This window comes from Chanos chanos, chromosome 7 (genome assembly GCF_902362185.1).
Source record: "Chanos chanos chromosome 7, fChaCha1.1, whole genome shotgun sequence".
NCBI lineage: Eukaryota > Metazoa > Chordata > Actinopteri > Gonorynchiformes > Chanidae > Chanos > Chanos chanos.
Window position 1 is genome coordinate 30701581 of NC_044501.1, and position 20111 is coordinate 30721691.

Below are 20111 nucleotides of genomic sequence, written 5' to 3' on the forward strand. Positions count from 1 at the left end.
TGGATCTAAAAAGGGCTGGCTGACTGTGAAAGGCTAAAAATCAGCCTGCTTCCAGCTGAGCTGGGCTAGGTGATTGGATGGTGTCCTTACTTGGCGGGCACAGTGGGGGAGCCGGAGCGATGGAAGTGGATGTTCTGCCATTTGCCATCACGGCGGTGCCAGACGCGGGTTTCTTCGGACTGCATGGTGCGAGGCAAACCGCTGGCGTCCATGTACTGGGTCAGGCGGATGTATGCAACACAGGCGGCATCTTCTCCGATGAGGTGCACGTGGGGGTTGAGCAGAATGGTGTGGATGGGCTTGTGGCCTTTGGATAGAGCTGAGGGAGGGAAAGACAGACAGAGATGGGATGAGAGAAATAAAATGATGGATGGATGGATGGATGGATGCTTAGCCTCTGCATTGCAAGGAACAACTAAACTAAATACAAACACAGACCGTTATAATCAATGTCTTCACTTTGTGGTTGCATTTTCCAAAACAACCAGTGGAAGTTGAAAACTTACATAATGAGTAATAAAAGGTTTATTCTATTAAGGAGTCATTCAATTATTACTATGAAAACTTCAAGATAAAGTCTTAATAAAACTTTGTCTGTATCTACAAATTCCATTTTATTCTTTTCAATATTTTTTTTTACCTTTTTGTTAGGATATATAGCCACAGAATCAAGTGAAATTAAGACTTACCATTCTCAAAATAGAACCTGTGAAAGTCAGTTCCTTCAACCAGGTTCCCCAAGGCCTCTGGTTCAAAAGATGTAAGGCCGGGGTCACATATCTTCCTGCAAGACAGTGGAGAAACAGTGACGTGATGAAATGTTTTGAGAGGAAAAAATTGATGATCATCTGAACGTCTGGTCAGGTGTTAGCTTTAGATGAAATGTGAACACTCACGTGTAGGCTTCAAAATCTCCGTTGTTGATGGCCTCAATCAACTGTTCAGTGACTTTGATAATCTCCTGCTTTCGGGCTAAAGAAAGAGAGAAAGAGAGAGAGAGAGAGAGAGAGAGAGAGAGAGAGAGAGAGAGAAAGCAAGAGAAGGAAGACAGAAAAAATAAATATGAGAAAATATAAATATGAAAAAAGTGAAAGACTGAATGAATTAGTTGTAACTGGTAGTGATAAGATAGTGAAACAGATGGCAGGTGTTACCATGATTTACAAAACATACAGACATTGACATGAGGAAAAAAAAACTACACAGTGGAAACTGTTGTATGTTCTCTATCAGGGTGTTTTACTGTGATAGTGTATCTGCCAGAACCACAGTTCCACCACAGTGGTGATTTTGACAGGGTTTGTAGAGCATGACAGAAAAGATTGGGTGCTTTTATGAGAGGGTAAGCCTGGGGGATTAACCACAGACATCAAATAAAAGAAAATGAAACACCAGATTACCTTTCATGTTTAACTGGTAAGCTAAGGAACAACAAAAAAGCCCTCATGACTTGGCAAAAGGATATTTTCATTGAGGGTGGGGGGGGGGGGGGGGGGGGGGTGGCTTGAGTTGGGATGTTTTATGTGTTAATTTATGGATATGGATTTGCTTTTTTGAGTTACCTTGAAATAATCACTACTATACGGTATGTCTGACCTGTACAAAAAAAAAAAAAATCTAAATCTAAGTCCAATCTAAAGAATGGACATGAGAATTAGAGATCTTTCATTTCCAAAGATACGCCACAAAAACGGGCTGACGACAGTTAGTCAGGGAATCAAACAGACTGGGAAATACAGCATCTTTCTAAACGTGAACAAAAGGGGAAATATAACACTTGATGCTTATTTTAATCCCTATTCCACTTGGCAAGTGAAGAACTACTTTTGATTTTGAAATCTTTTGTCTGCTGTAACTTCACATAATGAGGACCTGATTGAATGAAAATTTACAGACAGACAGACTGCAAAATTGGCTGTAATTGGGAAGCAATTTGCTTGAGCCGTTTATTTTTCTGCTTAGTGCTCACTGTTGGTGCTTCTATTAAGTGAGACCGTAATACGCTTTTCATAGCTTCATCCTTTTCACATTTCAAAATCTCAAAACTGAAATGGAGTGGAATCCGGATTTGCTGATGCTCACATTATTTCAGTGTCAGGACAGAATGTGTCCCGCACTTGTATGGCCATGTCTAGAATAACTGTGTAGGCAGAATATCAAACTACTGAGTGTCAATGGTTCTCCTCATTCAATGTCACTCAGTCCCAATGGCCATGACCAAGACTAGCTCTCAAGCCTCCCTGTCAACTTCCTGTCAGCTGTTCTGCTGACAAGTCTCTATACAACAAAAAATGAAAATAATTACATAGCCGATTTAAAGCAGTGGTTATTTTGTCAGTGAAAGTTTTAAAGTACTTGTTGATTACTCTTTCTTTCATGATGATGACATAACAGTGATGTTAATCAGTGGTTCCTTCAAAATGAAATCTGTGACAAAACCTATGTTTATTTTCCCTTGATGAAAAATAATAAGACGAAACCATCAGTAATGTAGGAGAGGATGTCTGAATTACAAGGACCACAAGAACCACCCAGATGTAGGCAGGCATGGGTCCACAAAACTTTTTTCTCCTTTATCCAATCAAATGCGTGCATCTGTTCTGCAAAATCCTGACAGTGTTAATGCATCCTTGTCATTGGACAAGTGATGGTCATCCTTAAATTCCTCTCACACATATGCTGACTTGATTGCATTCTCCTGGCATGCCTATGACCCACCAAACTCTATTTTTGGTCAGTTTATTGTAACTGTCAATGGTGAGTGATGTACTGCAAATATAGGGTGTGTTTCTTTTATGTGGTTTTATTTGAAACTTTGTTAAAAATACAAAAAAAAAATCACTTTTGAAGTAAAAAGTTAATGTTGTCTTCAATACTTTTAATAGATCTATGGGAAAACACTGCAAAGAATCCTAATGATAGTAAAATGTCATCTGACTAAACTGTGACTAAAACTTATTTCTAATTTCATGTAAAGACTGAAGAATAACGCTAAAATGAAAATGTTTGCTAAAATGAATGCTGATTTTAAAGCTCTGTCTGCTAAAACAATGTTTTGAAAGATTAACCTGTCAAAGTCCTCCATTTTGTGTCAATATTGGGAGCTAACTTACACTGAAAAATACAAACTGGAAATTCCTCCCTCCAAACGTGTGTTCACTAGAAATAAATGAGTTTAAGAGAATGGTTCTTTTTTTCTGAAGCTTATCTACAATTAAAAAAACAAAAACAAAAAAACATATGTTTGTGTCCAGCTTAACTGAACCAATGCTGCAATCCCCCCCCCCCCAGTAGCTTCAGTAGTCTTCAACAGAGAGGATGCCTTTGTCTCTTGCAGATTGTCTGTGAATGTAATTAAACTCTGGGGGACCTACAGGAAGCCTGAAGGATAGGTGAGCACAGACTGACTAGCATACTCAAGGAGATCTGCCTCCACAAACAGATCTACCTGCAAACCAAAATCCCATCCTATCACTATCATGTCTGTGTTTAATTCTGCATGATTACACTCTGAGTAACAGAAAAAAAAAAGCTAAACAATTTTGCCAGGTTTCTATGAGATATGAGAGGCATAAGACTAGTATTGTGTTAACTGAAATTACTGCTCCATGTAAATTATATATAAATTAAACTGTATTTGTCTATGTAAATAAGACACATATTAAAAAATTATACTGTGTAAGTAATATATATATATATATATATATATATATATATATATATATATATATATATTTTAAGTTGCCAGCCCATAAGTCACATACACACACACACACACACACATACACTCAGAGAGCACGTGGCTTTGTGGCTGAAAGTCAAAAATCCCACACGGCGTTGCTGAACTCCCACGCGAACCACCGTGTAGGCGAGGTCTGTTAGAGCAAGATTTGCAACACCACTCTCTGTCCTCCAGGGGGCACTGTTGAACTGTAAACAATTTATCTCACATTACCTCACTTCACCGGAGGAACTCCCCACCTCTGATTCTACCATCCATTGAAACAAATTTAAAAGAAAAAACCCTCATTGTTCATTTTGGGTTGGCCTAACTGTCTCTTCAATGAAACTTACACTGAATGGCAGAGGGGGCCTGGGTGGGCCTGGTCTTTTTGGTGGGGGGTTTTGAGTTAACGCTGGAGGCGCAGTCGGAGGAGGAATTGACGTAGAGAAACGCTAAAATTGAGAAAAAGAAGACCAGCAGGTAGGCAGCCAGGAGCAGCCTCAGAGTGTAGTAGCAGCACACTTCTCCGGTATATGACAAACGAGGAAAGTACCAGAAGGATGAGGAAGACGAGGAAAGGAGGGAAGAGGAGGAGGAACGAGAGCAGGAGCGCTCCCTTTGGAAAGGTCTGGACGGGGTGATGGGAAGGCGATACACTAGGCAGGTGAAAGAGAGTGTGTGTGTGTGCATGTGAAAAGTGGCAAAGAAAAAGAGAAATGGGGGGGAGGGAGAGGACAGAAGGGTGTTTCGGATGGATGGACGGGTGGATGGATGGAGTGCAGATTTGGAGTTGGCAGACGAGTAGAGCAACAAACAAACAAAGACAAGACAACAGAGAAGAAAAAAAAAGAAAAGGAAAAAGACAAGAAACAAAAGGGTAGAATGAGTGGAATGGAAAAATGATCAAATGAAGATGTGAAGTTTGTCTCCAGCGTTCAAAATGAAGAAAATGGAAAAGAACAGGTAAAACAGAGCCATGCATGAGACGGTCAGATCAATATGCTCTCTCTCTCTCTCTCTCATATGATGATTATAATGACAGAAATGTACATCCACTGGGCTTGTGATGATGATGATGTAAGTCTTAATCATCAGTGAGTGAGAACAGAGGACTGGTACTTAAATACATTTTTCCCAAACCCCAAGGCTCCAAAACCCTTATGACTCATGGCTCTCTCAGCTAAACCTGTCTACTCCTTCTCCTCACCAGTCTCCTCCTTCTCCTTATCAGTCTACCCCTTCACCTTCTGTATGTGCAAGGTGATTTATGTTGGTTTTCCTTATTGTTATAATACCTTAAACAACACCACCCAGAATATATAAGTACAAACTACTTCATGTTTCTGCTGTGCTCATTAACTTGAGCCTCTGCATGCTATTTGGCATTTAGCACCACTGAGGCCCTTCCTGTGATATTTTATCCCATAATCTTTCAGCTGTCCCTAGACAAACACTACGGCATTGCTCATAGGCCATCTGTGTACAGTAGTTCCTCTTTGTGACAAAAGGACCAGCACTCATCCATCTGTGGGCATGAATATTAACACAGAAAGTTGTACTTCTGTTAAACGTCACGTTAGCTCCAACCTAGCAATTGTTTGACAACAAGGACTACCATCCGGAGTTTGGTAGCACGTCGATTGCTTAATGAAATCTGCTGTCGGATCCATCCCGCTCAAAGGCCTTTGTCAGGTAGGTGACCAAAAAGAGATTAATTTTGCTGATTGAGGTCAAACCCCCCTCTTTGCCAAAGAAAGGAGAAGACAGCTAGAAAAAAAAAAGGAGAGTAGAAATAGGGACGCGCATGGGTTTTAATCCTCTTCTTTCTCCCTCTATCTCCTTTAACACGAAAGAAAAGGATTGTTCGGGAAAGGCTGTCCAGCCGCACTCTGCACTTTGAATCTGAACTCTTGCAGTGTACTGGATAGCGTTACCTGCTCTAATACAACACACACATGCACCAAACCAATTACACACCCACGCAACCACACACAGAGGAACACACACACACACACATACATACACATAGTGAGTTCACAAACACACACCGAAAGGCAGGAGAAACAACTCTGGGGACTTATTTCACATAACAATGCATCAGTATATATGGCAAGCGTGGGTTCCATGGCAACCTTATCTGTTTCTCAGGAAATGGCTTTAAAGCTTTGGACGATAATGGTTAAGAGTAGTGCCAAAGTAAAGAAAAAAAAAACAGCATTCTAACAGGTCCGTCGACAGTGAAAGAGATGAGATTTGAGTGATAGAGCATTACAACAGACTATCTACAATAAATCTGTACCAGCAGTGACTAAGCCAGCCTACCACAAATCTCTTAGACCTGTCACAGTAGCCAAGTTCACTTTGTTTGCTTTGCACTGCCAAAGTGATTGGTTTTTTGACAGTTTTTTGGCCAGTAGATTAGGTATTGCTAGAATTTATGTGCCAACCTACAGACACACAATACTCCTACGTGTTTGGATATTTGTCAAAGAAGAGAAAACACACAACCACGAAGGAAAAAAAAAACAAAACAAAACAAAACAAAAAAAAACCCAGAACATTTTCAGAACATTCTTCATGGTGAGATCCATGGACTAAAATGTTTTAAACATGAATTGAATTAGATGTGATGGTAACTGGGTAAATATATGAGGATATGAATTTGTAAACAGACAGATGAATAAATGAATAAAACAGATGACAGGACAGATTAATGACAGGTATATGCATTAACACTGAGAATAAACAGTAAATAATTAATGACAACACTGATATAATGCAGCATGGAGAATTAAACAGAAGAGGAGTCATGAATAAAAAAAAAAAAAAAAAAACAAACAAACAAAAAAAAAAACGCTCCGTTCCTTAATTAAAATGAAATCAAAAATGCAAGACAACCCTTGGATTCAAAAACATTTTACCTATTCTCAGAAGCTCACAACATAGCTTGTATTGTGGAAATTCCTTACAAAATTTTTTTATCAATACCCTGAGAAGCCATAAAACAAAAAAGTCTTATGAGATTAAAAGCTCTACAGCATTATCTCCTTAATGCCTAAAGATGTTGAACAAAACTTGCAACTCGAAATCCTACGCAGACTCGATTTCTGTAACACTTCCCAAGCTACATCATGCCGTCTGAAATAAACCCACATCTCTCAGAGCTCATTCATATCTGTCAGATTCCTACTCTACCTTTCACGTCCTCGTCCTCAATGGTTGTGTTGGCACTCTCCGTGGACTCCTGCAGGAGAAAACACAGACAATAAGCAGGGAAAGAAAAGAAAAAGACAAGAGCAGGAATGAAAAGGAACAGAGGCCCTTCTACGCAGGGGGGAAAACAGATCCTGACATTGGTACGGAAAGTTCTCCACTGAATGAACCACAACAATCCAGGTCTTTCCAGGCCAGCTCCATCACCTTAAGCATCCCATGTTATGTTAACTCCCACACCAGCCAAGACATATAAAAGGTGATATTGGAAGTTACAATGAGAGAGAGAAAGAGGAAATACGAGAGAGAGAGAGAGGGAGAGATAGCAAACACAGATAAATAGGGATTTGGGGTTTGGGGGTATGTCGAAAGAGTGGCATTTGTAGATAAGAAATTTCGTGTGCCTACGGAATTCATTTGACATTTTTAAAAGGTCTCAATGATGCATTTGCATGTAAAGCTATGTAAATTTTGTCTAATATCTATGATGGGTGCAAATGTCTATGGACCTTGCCTATGATTTAATGACTCCATCATATAGCATCGATAACATCCTCATAAGAACTAAATAAACATAAATTGTAAGGTCACTTATTCGTTTTAACAGAACCACATCATTCATTAGCCAAGAAATTTTAGTGATCTGTCACGATAGATTCATTTTTCACAAAGTCCTTTATAAAAGTTTGAGAACTGGATAATTTTAGACTGAGTGTGGTAAACCACTCATGTGCAACATGTTCCTACTTCAAAGAAAGGATATGATCCACTCTTTAAATATACCCGAGGTGAAAATCTTTTTTTGTACCCTACAGGAAGGAAGCCCAATCAACAATGTGTCCATCCACGATTGTACAGTACTACTGACAAACTGCAAACTGCTGAGATGCAGCATTGTTTTGCTTTGTTTTTTTCTATTGTGTTGTGCATCACCTGTGCCCAAGGTCAGGTTAAAGTATAAACACCCTCTAAACACTGCTGTCTGTATACATGTGCCTTGTTATATCAATGTTGTGTCATTATTTCACAAAACACATGCCACATCTATCATCACTCTTGACACTACAACTAATACTGATACTACAAGTACTGCGACTACTAATACTACTACTGTTACCACCACCATTATAGCTCATGCTGATACTAAAACACACACAAAGCTTCACACCAGTAATGTTATCCACACAAAGTCACATACATGCATTAAAGGGCTCCTGTATATAATCCCTATTCCAGATTGATTACTAAAACACATCATCACATCTCAAAGGTCTCAAACAGTGCAAAAGATTTGGCGCTCTTTTCAGGTTTGTCCTGCTAACAGCACATTTCAGGTTTTTGACGTTAACACTGTGATCATTTTGTTTGTTCCTTTTGTTTGTTTGGCGTTTAGAGGTCATTCTAAAGATTCCAAACCCAATCATCCCAAAACATTTGAGGGTTAAGGAGCGAGAACCACATTTGGAACATCTTTCTGTGCCCACAAATTCTTCAAAAATCCACAAATGTTAGTACTAAGCATAAAGTACACCACAAAAGGTAGAACTAATAGCATCTGCATTGGTGAGAGCACCCAACATTTGCACATAGTATCTACACCAAACAACCCCCCCCCCAACCCCCCCAGCCCCACCCCACGTCCCAACCTCGTTTACGCAATACCTTGTTTCCATCAGTTGGATTGTGGATAACAGTAGTTTGAGGCTCCTGATCGAGAAAGAAGGGAAAAATGGAGGAAGAGATTGAAGAGGAGGAATGAGAAAGACAGAATGTTATTTTGTCAACAGGAGACAGTATAGAAAAAGGATAAAGGACACCAAGGATTGGTTTGTTTTTGAAAAAAAAGAAAAGAAAAAAAAAAGGAAAAATAGAACACGGATTACCTTAACAAGGCAGACACATCCAATTTTTTTTTTCCAAATTAAATCTCTGAAATTTTCAGATCTTGAGAATATATTTGTTTGTTTTGAACATTTGGTTCAAGACAACACTTTTAAGAACCTGCTTGGTGCACTTTAATGACACAAACAAAAAGTCATTTTGACATCACAACAGCTAATGTGGTTTGGCAGATGAGGTTTGGGAGATTGCTATGTTACGCCCTGTGTGGGCAGCACTACGGGAGAGGCAGCCAAAAGCATGCAGTTGATCTATGGATCCTCCTCCACAATACAAACAAACAAACAAAAAAAACAACAACAACAACAACAGCCTTTCAAGACCTAGGTTGAAGTTAAAGTACTCTTTTTTTTAGCTCTTTGTTTCCCAGCTGTGAAAACCAAACTTAAAAGAGGAGAAAAACTACCAGGTCCAACGTAAGCTAAGGTTTTCTAGTTGAAGCAGGAGACTGGTCCCCTCTGACAGACCCTGTTCAAGTCATCATCCATTTGAAAAATACTGAAACCGCTGTGCAAATGGGACATTGATTATATGAGTATAAAAGTAAAAATACACCAGAAATACAACCATATGAGCCTGTTTTCCTTCCACTTCAAAAACATACTCTTTTGGGGAACAAATCTATCTGGTCCTGGCAGGCTGGTTAAATGGAGAACTCCTTGATGGTACATTAAATCCACATTCGTGTTGAGGAATCTAGTTAGAGGGGCCACCCCAAGCGACGCCCAGGGACAGCTTCTGTCACATGGACCCAAACAGGGCACAGTTGAGATTTATCCAGCTTGACAGGGTGGCAACATTTAGTACCCCTCTGGGGAGTCGAGCACATGAGCGAGGTTTATTTTAGGTATGTGTGAGTTGTCTGCTTAGTTTCCATGGCAACGCTGTCAGGGTGACGGCTCCGGCCAACGATATAACCACGGTACTGTACCAACGACGACAACCAGACTGTGATCACACACACACACGCACGCACACACACATACACACGCGCACACAGCAATGGAAAGACATGCAGATAAACCACTACAGGCGATGGAACAAAACTGAACTGATGGCACTGCGGATACTTCACAGAGAGGTTACACGCTAACGCTTACACGCTAGCTTTTTTTTAAAAATTATTTTTAAATTTCACACTTTACATTTCAGAGCACTATTCCGGTGCAATCATCTGTTTAAACTACTCAATGGGTGACCTCAACTGCTTGTTAAATGTTATTCAAATTAAAGTCGTTAAGTAGAGTTATTAAAAAAGTTTAAAAAAAGACGAGCAATTACTTCAGCTTCACATGTTATTACACAGGAATTAGCTAGCTGAGATGTAATGCAGCACAAAAACGAATATTCAAATAATAATCAAAAAAAAAGAAAAGAAAAAAAGGAGCAAGAACAATGAAGGATGAGAAACTGAAAAAAGTGACAGCGCGGGAGACGGACAGAGACAGTGGACAGACACAGAGACAGAATACCAGAGCAGGAGTGGGGACGGGCTCTTTGGGGCTGGTGACTACGTTGGCTTTGTTGTTGATCTATAAGTTGAGGGGACAGAAATAGACAGACTGAGTCTTAAACCAGAGAGGCAAAGACAGGAAAACAGGACAAAAGAATGAGTCCCAGTTTTCACCAGATAAATGCGACACTGATGCAGTATGTTAGTATATCTGCTGAGCCTGTTGAAAACAATGATTAGCCCGTATGTGTGCTCCTGGGAGGGGGGGGGGGCACTCATTTAATTAGGAGTAACTTCTCCAGTATCTGTTTTGGATCAAAGAAACACTCCCTTTGGGGTCTTCACTTCCACAAAATAGCCACAAAAACGTAACATTCCTCAGTCAAAACACAATGGCTAAAGGTGATGTGGAAACAGGGTGACGTGCTATGACTATCAGTATCGTCTGTCACATAATTAACATCACAATACCAATATTCCGCTTTTCAAACCGCAGGTTTAACATGACCGGTCAACATATGTGTTAACCAGCTACAACTAAAGAAAAAAAAGACAGAAAGACAGAAGGAAAGAAAAATAGGGAGTGTACCACAGGACACAAAATAGTGAGTTTAACAGTTTGACCTTGTAAAAAGTTCTCTAGACAAATTTCAAGTAGGGGTACAGAGGGACTTGTGAGACTGTACTAATATTAGCTTTACAGAAATATCCTCAGGGAGGAGAAACGAATTAACTACCAATTAAAAAAAAAAAAAAAAGACCGCAGTATTACCAAAAGATTTCCTTAGCAGCTTCATTTATTTATTTATCTATTATTTATTTTTATGTCTCCATCACTGTTTGGTTCAAATAAGTCCTTTCATAAGTTGTCCTCCTGCATCTCCTGCAGAGTATCATTACAAACCAAAAAGCTGCTCTGCAAATGATAAGTCACATTTGCTGTACAGCTGGGGTGCGTGTGCGTGTGTGTGTGTTTCAAACTCCAAAAAGCCCTAATGGGGCCTGCTATAAACTGCCAGGAGAGGCAGGAATCCAGTGAATTAGTGCTACGCTGCTCTATGTGTGTGCACGCTTGACAAGGATAAACATGTGACCCAGGGTAAAATCATTAAGCACTTCAGGAACGACCCAGTTAACGGTCTAGCCTAATCCTGCCATGCCAATAAAAAGTAATCATTTATTTGGCCACTGGGATGAATTGGCGGCAATAATTCGAACATAAATAGCCGCAAAAACAATTTAAAGCAACAAATTGGGATGTGTTGGCACTCAGCCCTGGGTCAATTTTAAAAAAGAAAGAGAAAAAAAGAAAAAGAAAGAGAGAGAAGAAAATGATTCAGTGCGACTGTTTTGAATTACACTGTAAGTAACATAACAATGCTTCCCTTTGCATATACCCCAATTTTAGTATAATAATTCACTGATAGTGAGCACATTCTCCATATTTCAATGAAAAAAATCCTCAGCAAACAACATCCCAACTGGCCAACTAGCTTCACATGGCAACATAAGGTTAAGAGCTTGTGGTGACTACAGCCATAAAGAAGCAGATGAACTAGGATTGACCATCTTAAACTTGAAGAATACAGCTTTGGAAACATACTGACATTTGGTCTTAAGTGGTCACCAGCACAATTCTGTTCCCTGAATGACTTAAAGTGTGTTTTAACTACATTATGCCTAAGAACATTCTAGCATTACAGTTATTGTAAGTCTTGTGTCTAACTGCTAAGAAACAACAAAAGAACTGATTTGGACGCGAGTGGGAGGAAGGTCTCTGTATGTGTTGTACTTTTCTTTCCTTTTTTTGGGGGGGGAGGGGTTGCTGGGGGGGTGACAGTTCCTAGTGAGGGGAGGAACTTTGGGCTCTGTTCGCTCTACAGTTGACCTCACCACTGTGACCTCTGCAGAGCTGGACTTCCTTTTCTGTGCATTGGTGTTAACAGAACAAAAAAAAAGGCAAACGATTCGTTGTACAGTCACCATCATACCCAGGGTTACATCTAAATAAACATATTATCCGATTTTATTTCATATTAACTTCATGAATAACAAGGAAAGATTCACGTGCTTGTACCATATGCATTGGGAATTAGGATTGGAGGTGTTTTGAATGCTGATGAAAATAGAGAAAGGAAAGGAGAGATCAGATGACCTAGCCAGACATCTGTCACCATCACATTCAATCTATCAAATGACATTTGGAGGGACCAGAATGAGGGTGTCACATTCTTCACTTCCTCTTCAGCTGATCCCCTTTATCAAAGATCATCAACCACTTCTCACATTCACTTCTCATACTAAGCTCTTCAATGAGCTCCACTGCTTTAAGCATTCGGGGGGGGGGGGGGGGGGGGGGGGGCTCTACGGTGAACTGGCAGTATGAATCAGGTGTGACAGTGCAGGGCTGGAGGAAAAATGTCATGGAAAGATTTGATGAGAGACAGACTGTTTCAAACAGTACAGTTTTTCATATGGTGGCAGAGAGCTGTTGCCGCCTGATTTTTTTTTTTTTTTTTTGTCATCCCGAGTAGGTACAATGTTCACACTAGATTCTTGTCTTCAAAAAGCTGGTGGAAAGGGAAGAGGTGTCAGAACAATGGCAGAAAGAGAGAGAGAGAGAGAGAGAGAGAAGAGAAAGTGGTGGTGAAAAGAGGTTATTACTCAGAGGACGAGTTGCCGGAGGTTGAGGATGAAGAATGGTGGGAGAGGAGTCTGACATTGGCCTGGGAGCATAAACAGAGCAACTAGAGGATAACCACACTCACACAGCTGTGAAAAGAGAGGGAGACAGAGAAACAGAGAGAGAGAGAAACAGAGATAGAGAGACAGAGAGAGAGACAGAAACGAAGAGAAAGAGAGGGAAAGAGAGAGAGAGACAGAGAGAGAGAGAGAGGGAGAGAAGGCTGAAAAAGAGGGTATACAGGGACAGAAAAAATCAGCAGGAAAAGAAAAAAAAGAAGACAGAGATGGTAGAGAAAAGAGATGGGTAGTGAGAAAAGGCATGTACACACACACACACACACACACACACACATACACACACACACTCGTGCACACACACACACACACGTACGCTCACCTGAGAGAGAACTCAGTGAGCCCTGACAGTGGAGATACAATGCAGAGGGATTGAAAGGCTAACCCCTGGATCCGAGTGTGTTCATTTGCTTTAGCCAGTGTTTGGCAGAAAGGCATCTCATGCCAGCTCACTCATCCGAAAAGAGAAAGCCCAGCAAATGATGCATTTAATCAGGAATGGTTTTAAACTATGTAATCCATCTGAACAGCATTATAATCCTTACATACGTGTGCAGAAGTTATACAATACACATATATATATATGTATGTATGTATATTTGTGTGTGTGTGTTTATGTACATCTAGGCCTGTCAGAAATCAACTATGAGGAAAATAATGCAATTGAGAAAGAGAGACAGTGTGGTGCCTAATATGGAGAAAGACAAGAGAGAGAGAGAGAGATGACAGTTCAAAAAGAGAGAGAAATGAAAAATAATTGGGGGTTCTAAAGACAACAGGTTAAAAAAAAACATAAATAAAATGAGCATCATTAAATGTTCAGAGGGAAATCATTTCAGTGCAATGTCGGATAATGTACCCAGATTTTAATGTCATCCTGTTAAAACAGACAAACAAAGAGAAAGAGAGGGGAAGAGTTGGATAATAAAAACATGACCTACCTTAACACCATCCGGCTTCTTGTTAAATGCAGTCTTGCCTGCTAAATGAGTGAGTGAGTGAGATAGAGAGGGAGAGAGAGATAGAGAGGTAATAAGAGAGAGAGAAATGTGTTTCAGGGGTCACTATTTGGCAAAATCTGACTTACAGGGATGTGTAAGCATACACTTACACAACCAGACAGTCATGCATGCACCCACACACACACACACACATACACACACACATACAGAGAGAGAGAGAGGAGACAGGCCTCCAGCAGGAGGCCAATTACCAGCATACACATCTCACACACTGTGACAGATACCAGTAAAGGTGTGAACGATTAAGAGGAAGGGAAAAAAAAGATGAAAATTAGAGATAGAAAAAAACATTTGAATGACAGGATAATCTCTATTCTACAACTGTAATTATTCAACTGAATCACTATTATCTGTAGGAATTCTCTCCCTTTCAAACAGAGTGGAGCCGTTATGGACACTTACTGCCACACAGACACGTGCATGGACACGCACAGGGACGTACACTCACGTGCACAGGCATGCACACAGGCGTGCGCGCACACACACACGAACACACACACACGAACACACACACACACGTACACACAAAGGCGCACATCTAAAGACAAGACACATTGGTGTTTACATATGAACACTGAGTATCATTATATTATATTATATGCATGTTTTCCATTGTTCCCTCCATTTTACCTCCGCATATAGCCGATTACACCAGAATATATCAAATATACAACAAAAGTTTAAATGTCACATTGTACTTCATTAAGATGTCAAAACACTTTTTTTTCTGTGGATCTGTGTACAACCCCCCCTGTCCTTCATTATTGTTTTTTTGGTTTTTTTCCTTGTTGTCTGATACATTCACTTACCCTATCAACCTCTTTCAACCTCTGTACCTCTACATAAACATAAATACCAATCATCCACTTGAATTGTTCAGTGGGCACTGACTGAAGGAGGTAATAAATATTAATTTTTCACTAGCTGCTAGGTCAGAGACCTTTGGTTAGAGAAAGTGAGAGGAAGAGCAAGTGAGAGAGAGGGTGAGTGAGTGAGAGAGAGAAAGAAAGAGAGTGAGAGAGAGAGAGAGCTTAAGTTCTGTAAATAAAACAGTTTAAAAAAATGCCTCCAAAGTCGAATGAGTCATATTTTAAATGAAATGCAACTACATTAAGCATGTTTTAAACATCTGTAAACACCGTTAGATGGTGCTTAGATAGTAAATCACACAAAATTAAAAAAAAGTTCATGAAAAAAATGCACTAAATGGACCCGCTAAGTCTTTTTTTTAGACAGAGTCAAATCACAGTCATTAATATACCATCAAAGGGAATCAAAGCAAACACTTACTTGAGAAATTTCGTGTAGCAAGCATGGTTGTAAGGATAGCACCCTGAAAGAACGAAAGAGAGGAGAGAGAAAGAGAGGAGGATTTGTGGAGAAGTTATATCCTGAGTATTCCATTAATTAGTAACGCTGTGTAAAATATTTGTCAAAAACAGAAGGTAATCATTATGTCCACCAGGGTAAAAGTCCAGTTTGTGTCTAGTCTACCAGATCACTTTAAAGTTTGTCTGGATGTTTTGACACAGGTACACTGGCACTCTTTTTATGATATCTCATGCTGTTACTATGTATGACTAGCATGGACTTAAAGCTTAATTGATTCATTACTTAAAGCCTTTCTATGCTTTCTTGGGTCAGAGTGGTCGTGTCCAGTTTGGCTTGTTCCTTATGTTTACCTTGAATGCGCGTGTACGTGAATATGAATATGTATGAGACTGCTTTTTTTTTTGTATTTGTTTTTGGGGATTTTGGGGGGGAAGGTGGGCTAACCTTGAGTTTCCTTCTGGCATTGAACTTCTTCAGGCACTCCACAGTCTCCTGTCTGTGCATCATGGAGGCCACGGTGGAGCGTTGCTATGGAAATGGAGGAAACAGTCAAATTAAGCAATTAAATAAACAAGAGAGTTTGAGAGTCCAGTGATATCAGTTGGCTTCAGTGGTATTTATGTGGCACCAGAGTGTGACAGGATGTGTGCATTTACTTGATAGAGAGAGATAAGAGATGCCTTCTATTCTCTCCTGTGCCCTGTGTAAACGTGTGTAAACAGCATACCCAGGGGAGTGCTTGGAGAGTGCTTGAGGGTGTATGCGTGTGTGTGTGTGCGCGCGTGTATGTGTGAGAGTGTGTGTGTATGTGTCCGAGTGTGTGCGTGAGTCTGAATATGTATATATGTTTGTGTACGCGTGAGTGTGTGTGTGTGAGTGTTGACACATACACAGATCCAGGGGTGTTTGAGAGCCTCTGCAGCAGTGATGCGCTTGACAGGGTTGATGGTCAGCATCTTATTAATAAGGTCTTTTGCTTCAGGGGTCACTGTGTCCCACTCTGGTGAGGGAAACTGTAGAAACAAGGTTATAGACTCAGATCAGCTATAAACTCACCCTTCGATGCCCTTTCAAAAGCCATTGCTGCGTATACAGAGTGACTCTTATCCTTATTACTGATTAGCATTATTCATACTGATTATATTCAATCTGAATAATGCTAAGAGTCCATTACAGAGAAGAGATGGAAAAAGAAGAGAGTAAAAAAGAGCAGGGTGAAACGGAGTGATGTTTGGGAGATTTTTAGTTGTGAGCTTTTTTAAGATCTTTGTGACAGGGCCAGCTGGGCAGAAGCCATTGGGCTGTCCCTGCCATCCCTCTCTCCCTCTCTCTCCTCCCCTCCTCTTTCTCTCCACCCCACTGAGACACAATCTGTCTGCATGCGGAAAGAGGGGTGCCAGGCTGGAGCTAGGCATCAGAGAATCACTGACTCATGTGGGCTCTCCCCTCTCCGCCAGCGTGCCAGAGAGAGACAGAGAAAGATAAAGACAGAGAGAGAGAGAGAGAGAGAGAGAGAGAGAGAGAGAGAGAGAGAGGGGGCAGGGAGAGAGGAGAAACAGCACAGCAGGTCTCGACATCGTGCAAAAACCATATGATGAATTCTGGCACAAGCCGCGTTGAGAGCACTCAAGTCAGTGAATCAGACCTTTGTTGTTCGAGTAATGATCCACAATATGATGATGATGATGATGATAAAGGCTTAATTTTAATTTTGGTCTGAGCTTGATTAAATATCAAACATACTATAGAAATTACAGCATTGAAGGAGTCAGTACTCTAGAACATCTGAATTTCATGAGACGCGCAAAAAACATTTAAAAGAAAAAGCAACCAGCCAGCAAAGTGATTTTTTTTTTTAATGAAACAGTCATTGAAGGGACATTACGTTATGCAATCAGTTGGCAAGATTCCATCTGGTGGAAAGAATGGTTCTTTGCAAAACTGAGTCTAAGGTGTCAGCGACTGTGGCCAGGGGAGAATAGAGACTAAGCGTGGGTGGGTGTGCGTAGGTGGGAATGTTTTGTGAGGTGCTCACATCGTAGGCGCCAGCCTTGATCTGCTGGTAGAGTCGGTGTTGGTCCTCATCCCAGAACGGAGGATAGCCCACCAGCAGAATGTAGAGGATCACACCTACAGAGACCACAGACAGCTTCGTTAAGGCTGACGTCACCTTGAAAGATCATTGCCAGCGACCCTGCCCACACAGCCTGAGGGGACAGCTGATTGGTTGGTCAAGTTTAGAGAAGGCTGGTGACTGTTGAGTAGTTTATGAGTGAAAACACCTGTATAAACAAACTCAACTGTTAAAAACTATTGAGTGCGATACCTGTCATCAGCGAGTGCCATTTTATGATGTAGAGGTTATTAAAAAGTGCTGTTTAGTGACAGCGACGTGGGCAACTATGCTAAAGCCAAGCAGTTCATATGGAATAAAAGTATTTATTGTTGAGTCAGCTGTCCATCTGATGAAATCATTTTAGAGAATGCAACAAGTACAAACAATCATGATTTGTCACCACTATAGAGGACCATCTTTTGCACACTTTTTGTGGAATATAGGTGACTCATGTTGGCAAATTGTTTAGATGTCAAAATGAAAAAAGAAAGACGACAAAATAAGATTACAGAGAAATTAGCACATTAGGAGGTGGCAAGTTAACTTTTATGGAGGTCTCCATTTACGTTACCATTAAAATGCTCACTGTCAGTCAAGCAATGTCCTGTCATCAGTAATAATGAATGAACGAATGAACAAACCAATCAAGAAATCAATCAATCAATCAACCAACCAGCAAACGTTCAGTGAATCAGTATTGGCATGTAACTAAGGATACATTTTCTCATACTTCACAATGAAATGAAAATTTTATGGTTGCAACTGGACTGCTGACATAGCAACCTGTCTTGCCAAGTGTCTGACATTATGTCAGTGTTACCATGGCGAGGCTCAGACTCTACGTTCAAACCTTTTGTCTCACAAAAGAAACTGCTTCAGCATTAGCATTAGAAGCTACAGCGTCCTCCAGTGAGGATCAAACATCGAGAACTTAAAAAAAAAAAAAAAAGGGCCATCCAATTATTCTGTACTGCTGACACAGAGCAGGTGTGTGGAGAGGATCCGTGCTAGATGTCTGTCACCGACAAAGGCCTGAAAAGAGGCTCTATAATAAGCATGGAAACAGAAGGCTCAATCATTAGTCAAAAGGGTCTTTGCAAACCTCTCTAGGAGCACACAGACACATGGCCTTAAAAGGAGGGTGACAAAGAGATAGTACCAAGAAAATGACCACCGTGCAAATTTGCTAATATTTAACCTGGGTTACATATATGATTTTTTTTTTTTTTTTTTTAATCTTGGGAAAATATATTTTTGTGAAACAGGGAAAAAAACAACCCTGACTAAAAAGCTAAAATAATGTGTGGTTGATATTTTTGCACAGCCACATTGTTTAAAATTGTTATTCCTTTTTCTTTTGGCTGAATGTTCAGCAGAACCGCTTATGAGCAAGTAAAGCCATTAGCAAACATCTCAACCATACATTTAAGGCTATGACGAACTTCCTTACAAACAACGTTGTCCTCCACTTCCATTGAAAAGGACAGGTTTCTATTTTAAAAAGATGACATTTTCAAGCAAATGCTTCTCCAAAACAGTACTTGTTAAACAGTTGCTACGGAAGTGAAAAAAGTCTGTTGGTGTGCTTACACCTGTTCTGAAATGTTGCTTACATTACTGCATTGTCATAGTCTTTTTTTTATTTTTCTGCCATTAATGTAAACTGGACTCAGTTATGTGAGATGGTTTTGACCAAATAGCACACTTACCACAGGCCCACATGTCAACTGGTTTTCCATAGGGGTCTTTCCGTAGCACTTCAGGTGAAAGGTAACCTGGGGTCCCAGCAAAACCTATACAAAACACGAACAAAACACTCAGTTTGGACTACACTTCCCAGGATGCATTGTGAACCAAATCTGTGTCACATGCAAGAGTTAAGCATGTCAAAAAAAAAGTGCCCTAAAAGTCTTGTCCAGGGAAATTATTTGTGGGTCCCTGTCTAAGGAATGCAGCCTAATTCTAAAATAACTACAAGTACCATCATGCCCTGAGGCACAAGAATACATAATGAAAGAACATGCAGGAAGAACTGGATCTGAAATCTGAAACTCATGGGATTATCGTAATTAGAAACCAAATCTAAAGGGATTACCCAGAAAATGATAATGGAATCTTGTAACTCCCAGATAAACCTTCCAAATATATGCAAACCAATTTAAGTCTGGACTGAAGTTTCCCTCATTTTGGTTGACTTGGTTCCGACTTGGTTATGAAGTTGTTTAACGCAATAACTTTGCTCTGCTGTTTTATGTATGTTGGGCACAAACAGCACTGGTTCCTTTTTCTCTCTGACTGTTGGCATGCAGATCATTTAACTGGCCAATTGGTTGGTTGTCTGATAGGCCATTCAGTGGATTTATGCTGGGCAGAAATAGCGCTGGATCTTCTCTAGTTCCTTTTCTCCCCTACTCAGTGTCAATTGGTTGGTTGATTGAGAGGCCATTCAGAGAATCGATGAAGGCGTGCTTCAAACTAGCCTCCCTCTGGCTAGGCAGAGAAGCTGAGACAATGCTCATATCCTCTGTGCTGTTATCAAAAATGTGTTTTTCAGATAATAATAATGGAATACATTAAGCCGGTCCTGCATGA

General features: G+C 40.3%; 1 protein-coding gene across 20 annotated transcripts in view; it reads right to left on the reverse strand.

Annotated features, from left to right (window-relative positions):
* The window catches only part of camk2d1 (calcium/calmodulin-dependent protein kinase (CaM kinase) II delta 1), a 67680-nt gene continuing 47569 nt past the window's right edge, over positions 1 to 20111 (reverse strand). For 2 of the 20 annotated variants that reach the window (XM_030780411.1, XM_030780415.1), the window contains exons 8-19: positions 19229 to 19312; positions 17439 to 17533; positions 16294 to 16416; positions 15848 to 15931; positions 15362 to 15404; positions 13991 to 14028; positions 10309 to 10368; positions 8600 to 8644; positions 6920 to 6968; positions 897 to 972; positions 690 to 784; positions 1 to 319 (exon numbers count right to left, since the gene is read on the reverse strand). In XM_030780411.1, coding sequence (XP_030636271.1) covers positions 87 to 319; positions 690 to 784; positions 897 to 972; positions 6920 to 6968; positions 8600 to 8644; positions 10309 to 10368; positions 13991 to 14028; positions 15362 to 15404; positions 15848 to 15931; positions 16294 to 16416; positions 17439 to 17533; positions 19229 to 19312 — 1025 coding nt within the window. In that variant the 3' untranslated portion in view covers positions 1 to 86. Of the gene's footprint in view, positions 320 to 689; positions 785 to 896; positions 973 to 6919; positions 6969 to 8599; positions 8645 to 10308; positions 10369 to 12127; positions 12156 to 12182; positions 12216 to 13990; positions 14032 to 15361; positions 15405 to 15847; positions 15932 to 16293; positions 16417 to 17438; positions 17534 to 19228; positions 19313 to 20111 lie in introns of all 20 variants that reach the window. The other 18 variants (XM_030780416.1, XM_030780425.1, XM_030780419.1 and 15 more) reach the window with 15 other exon arrangements.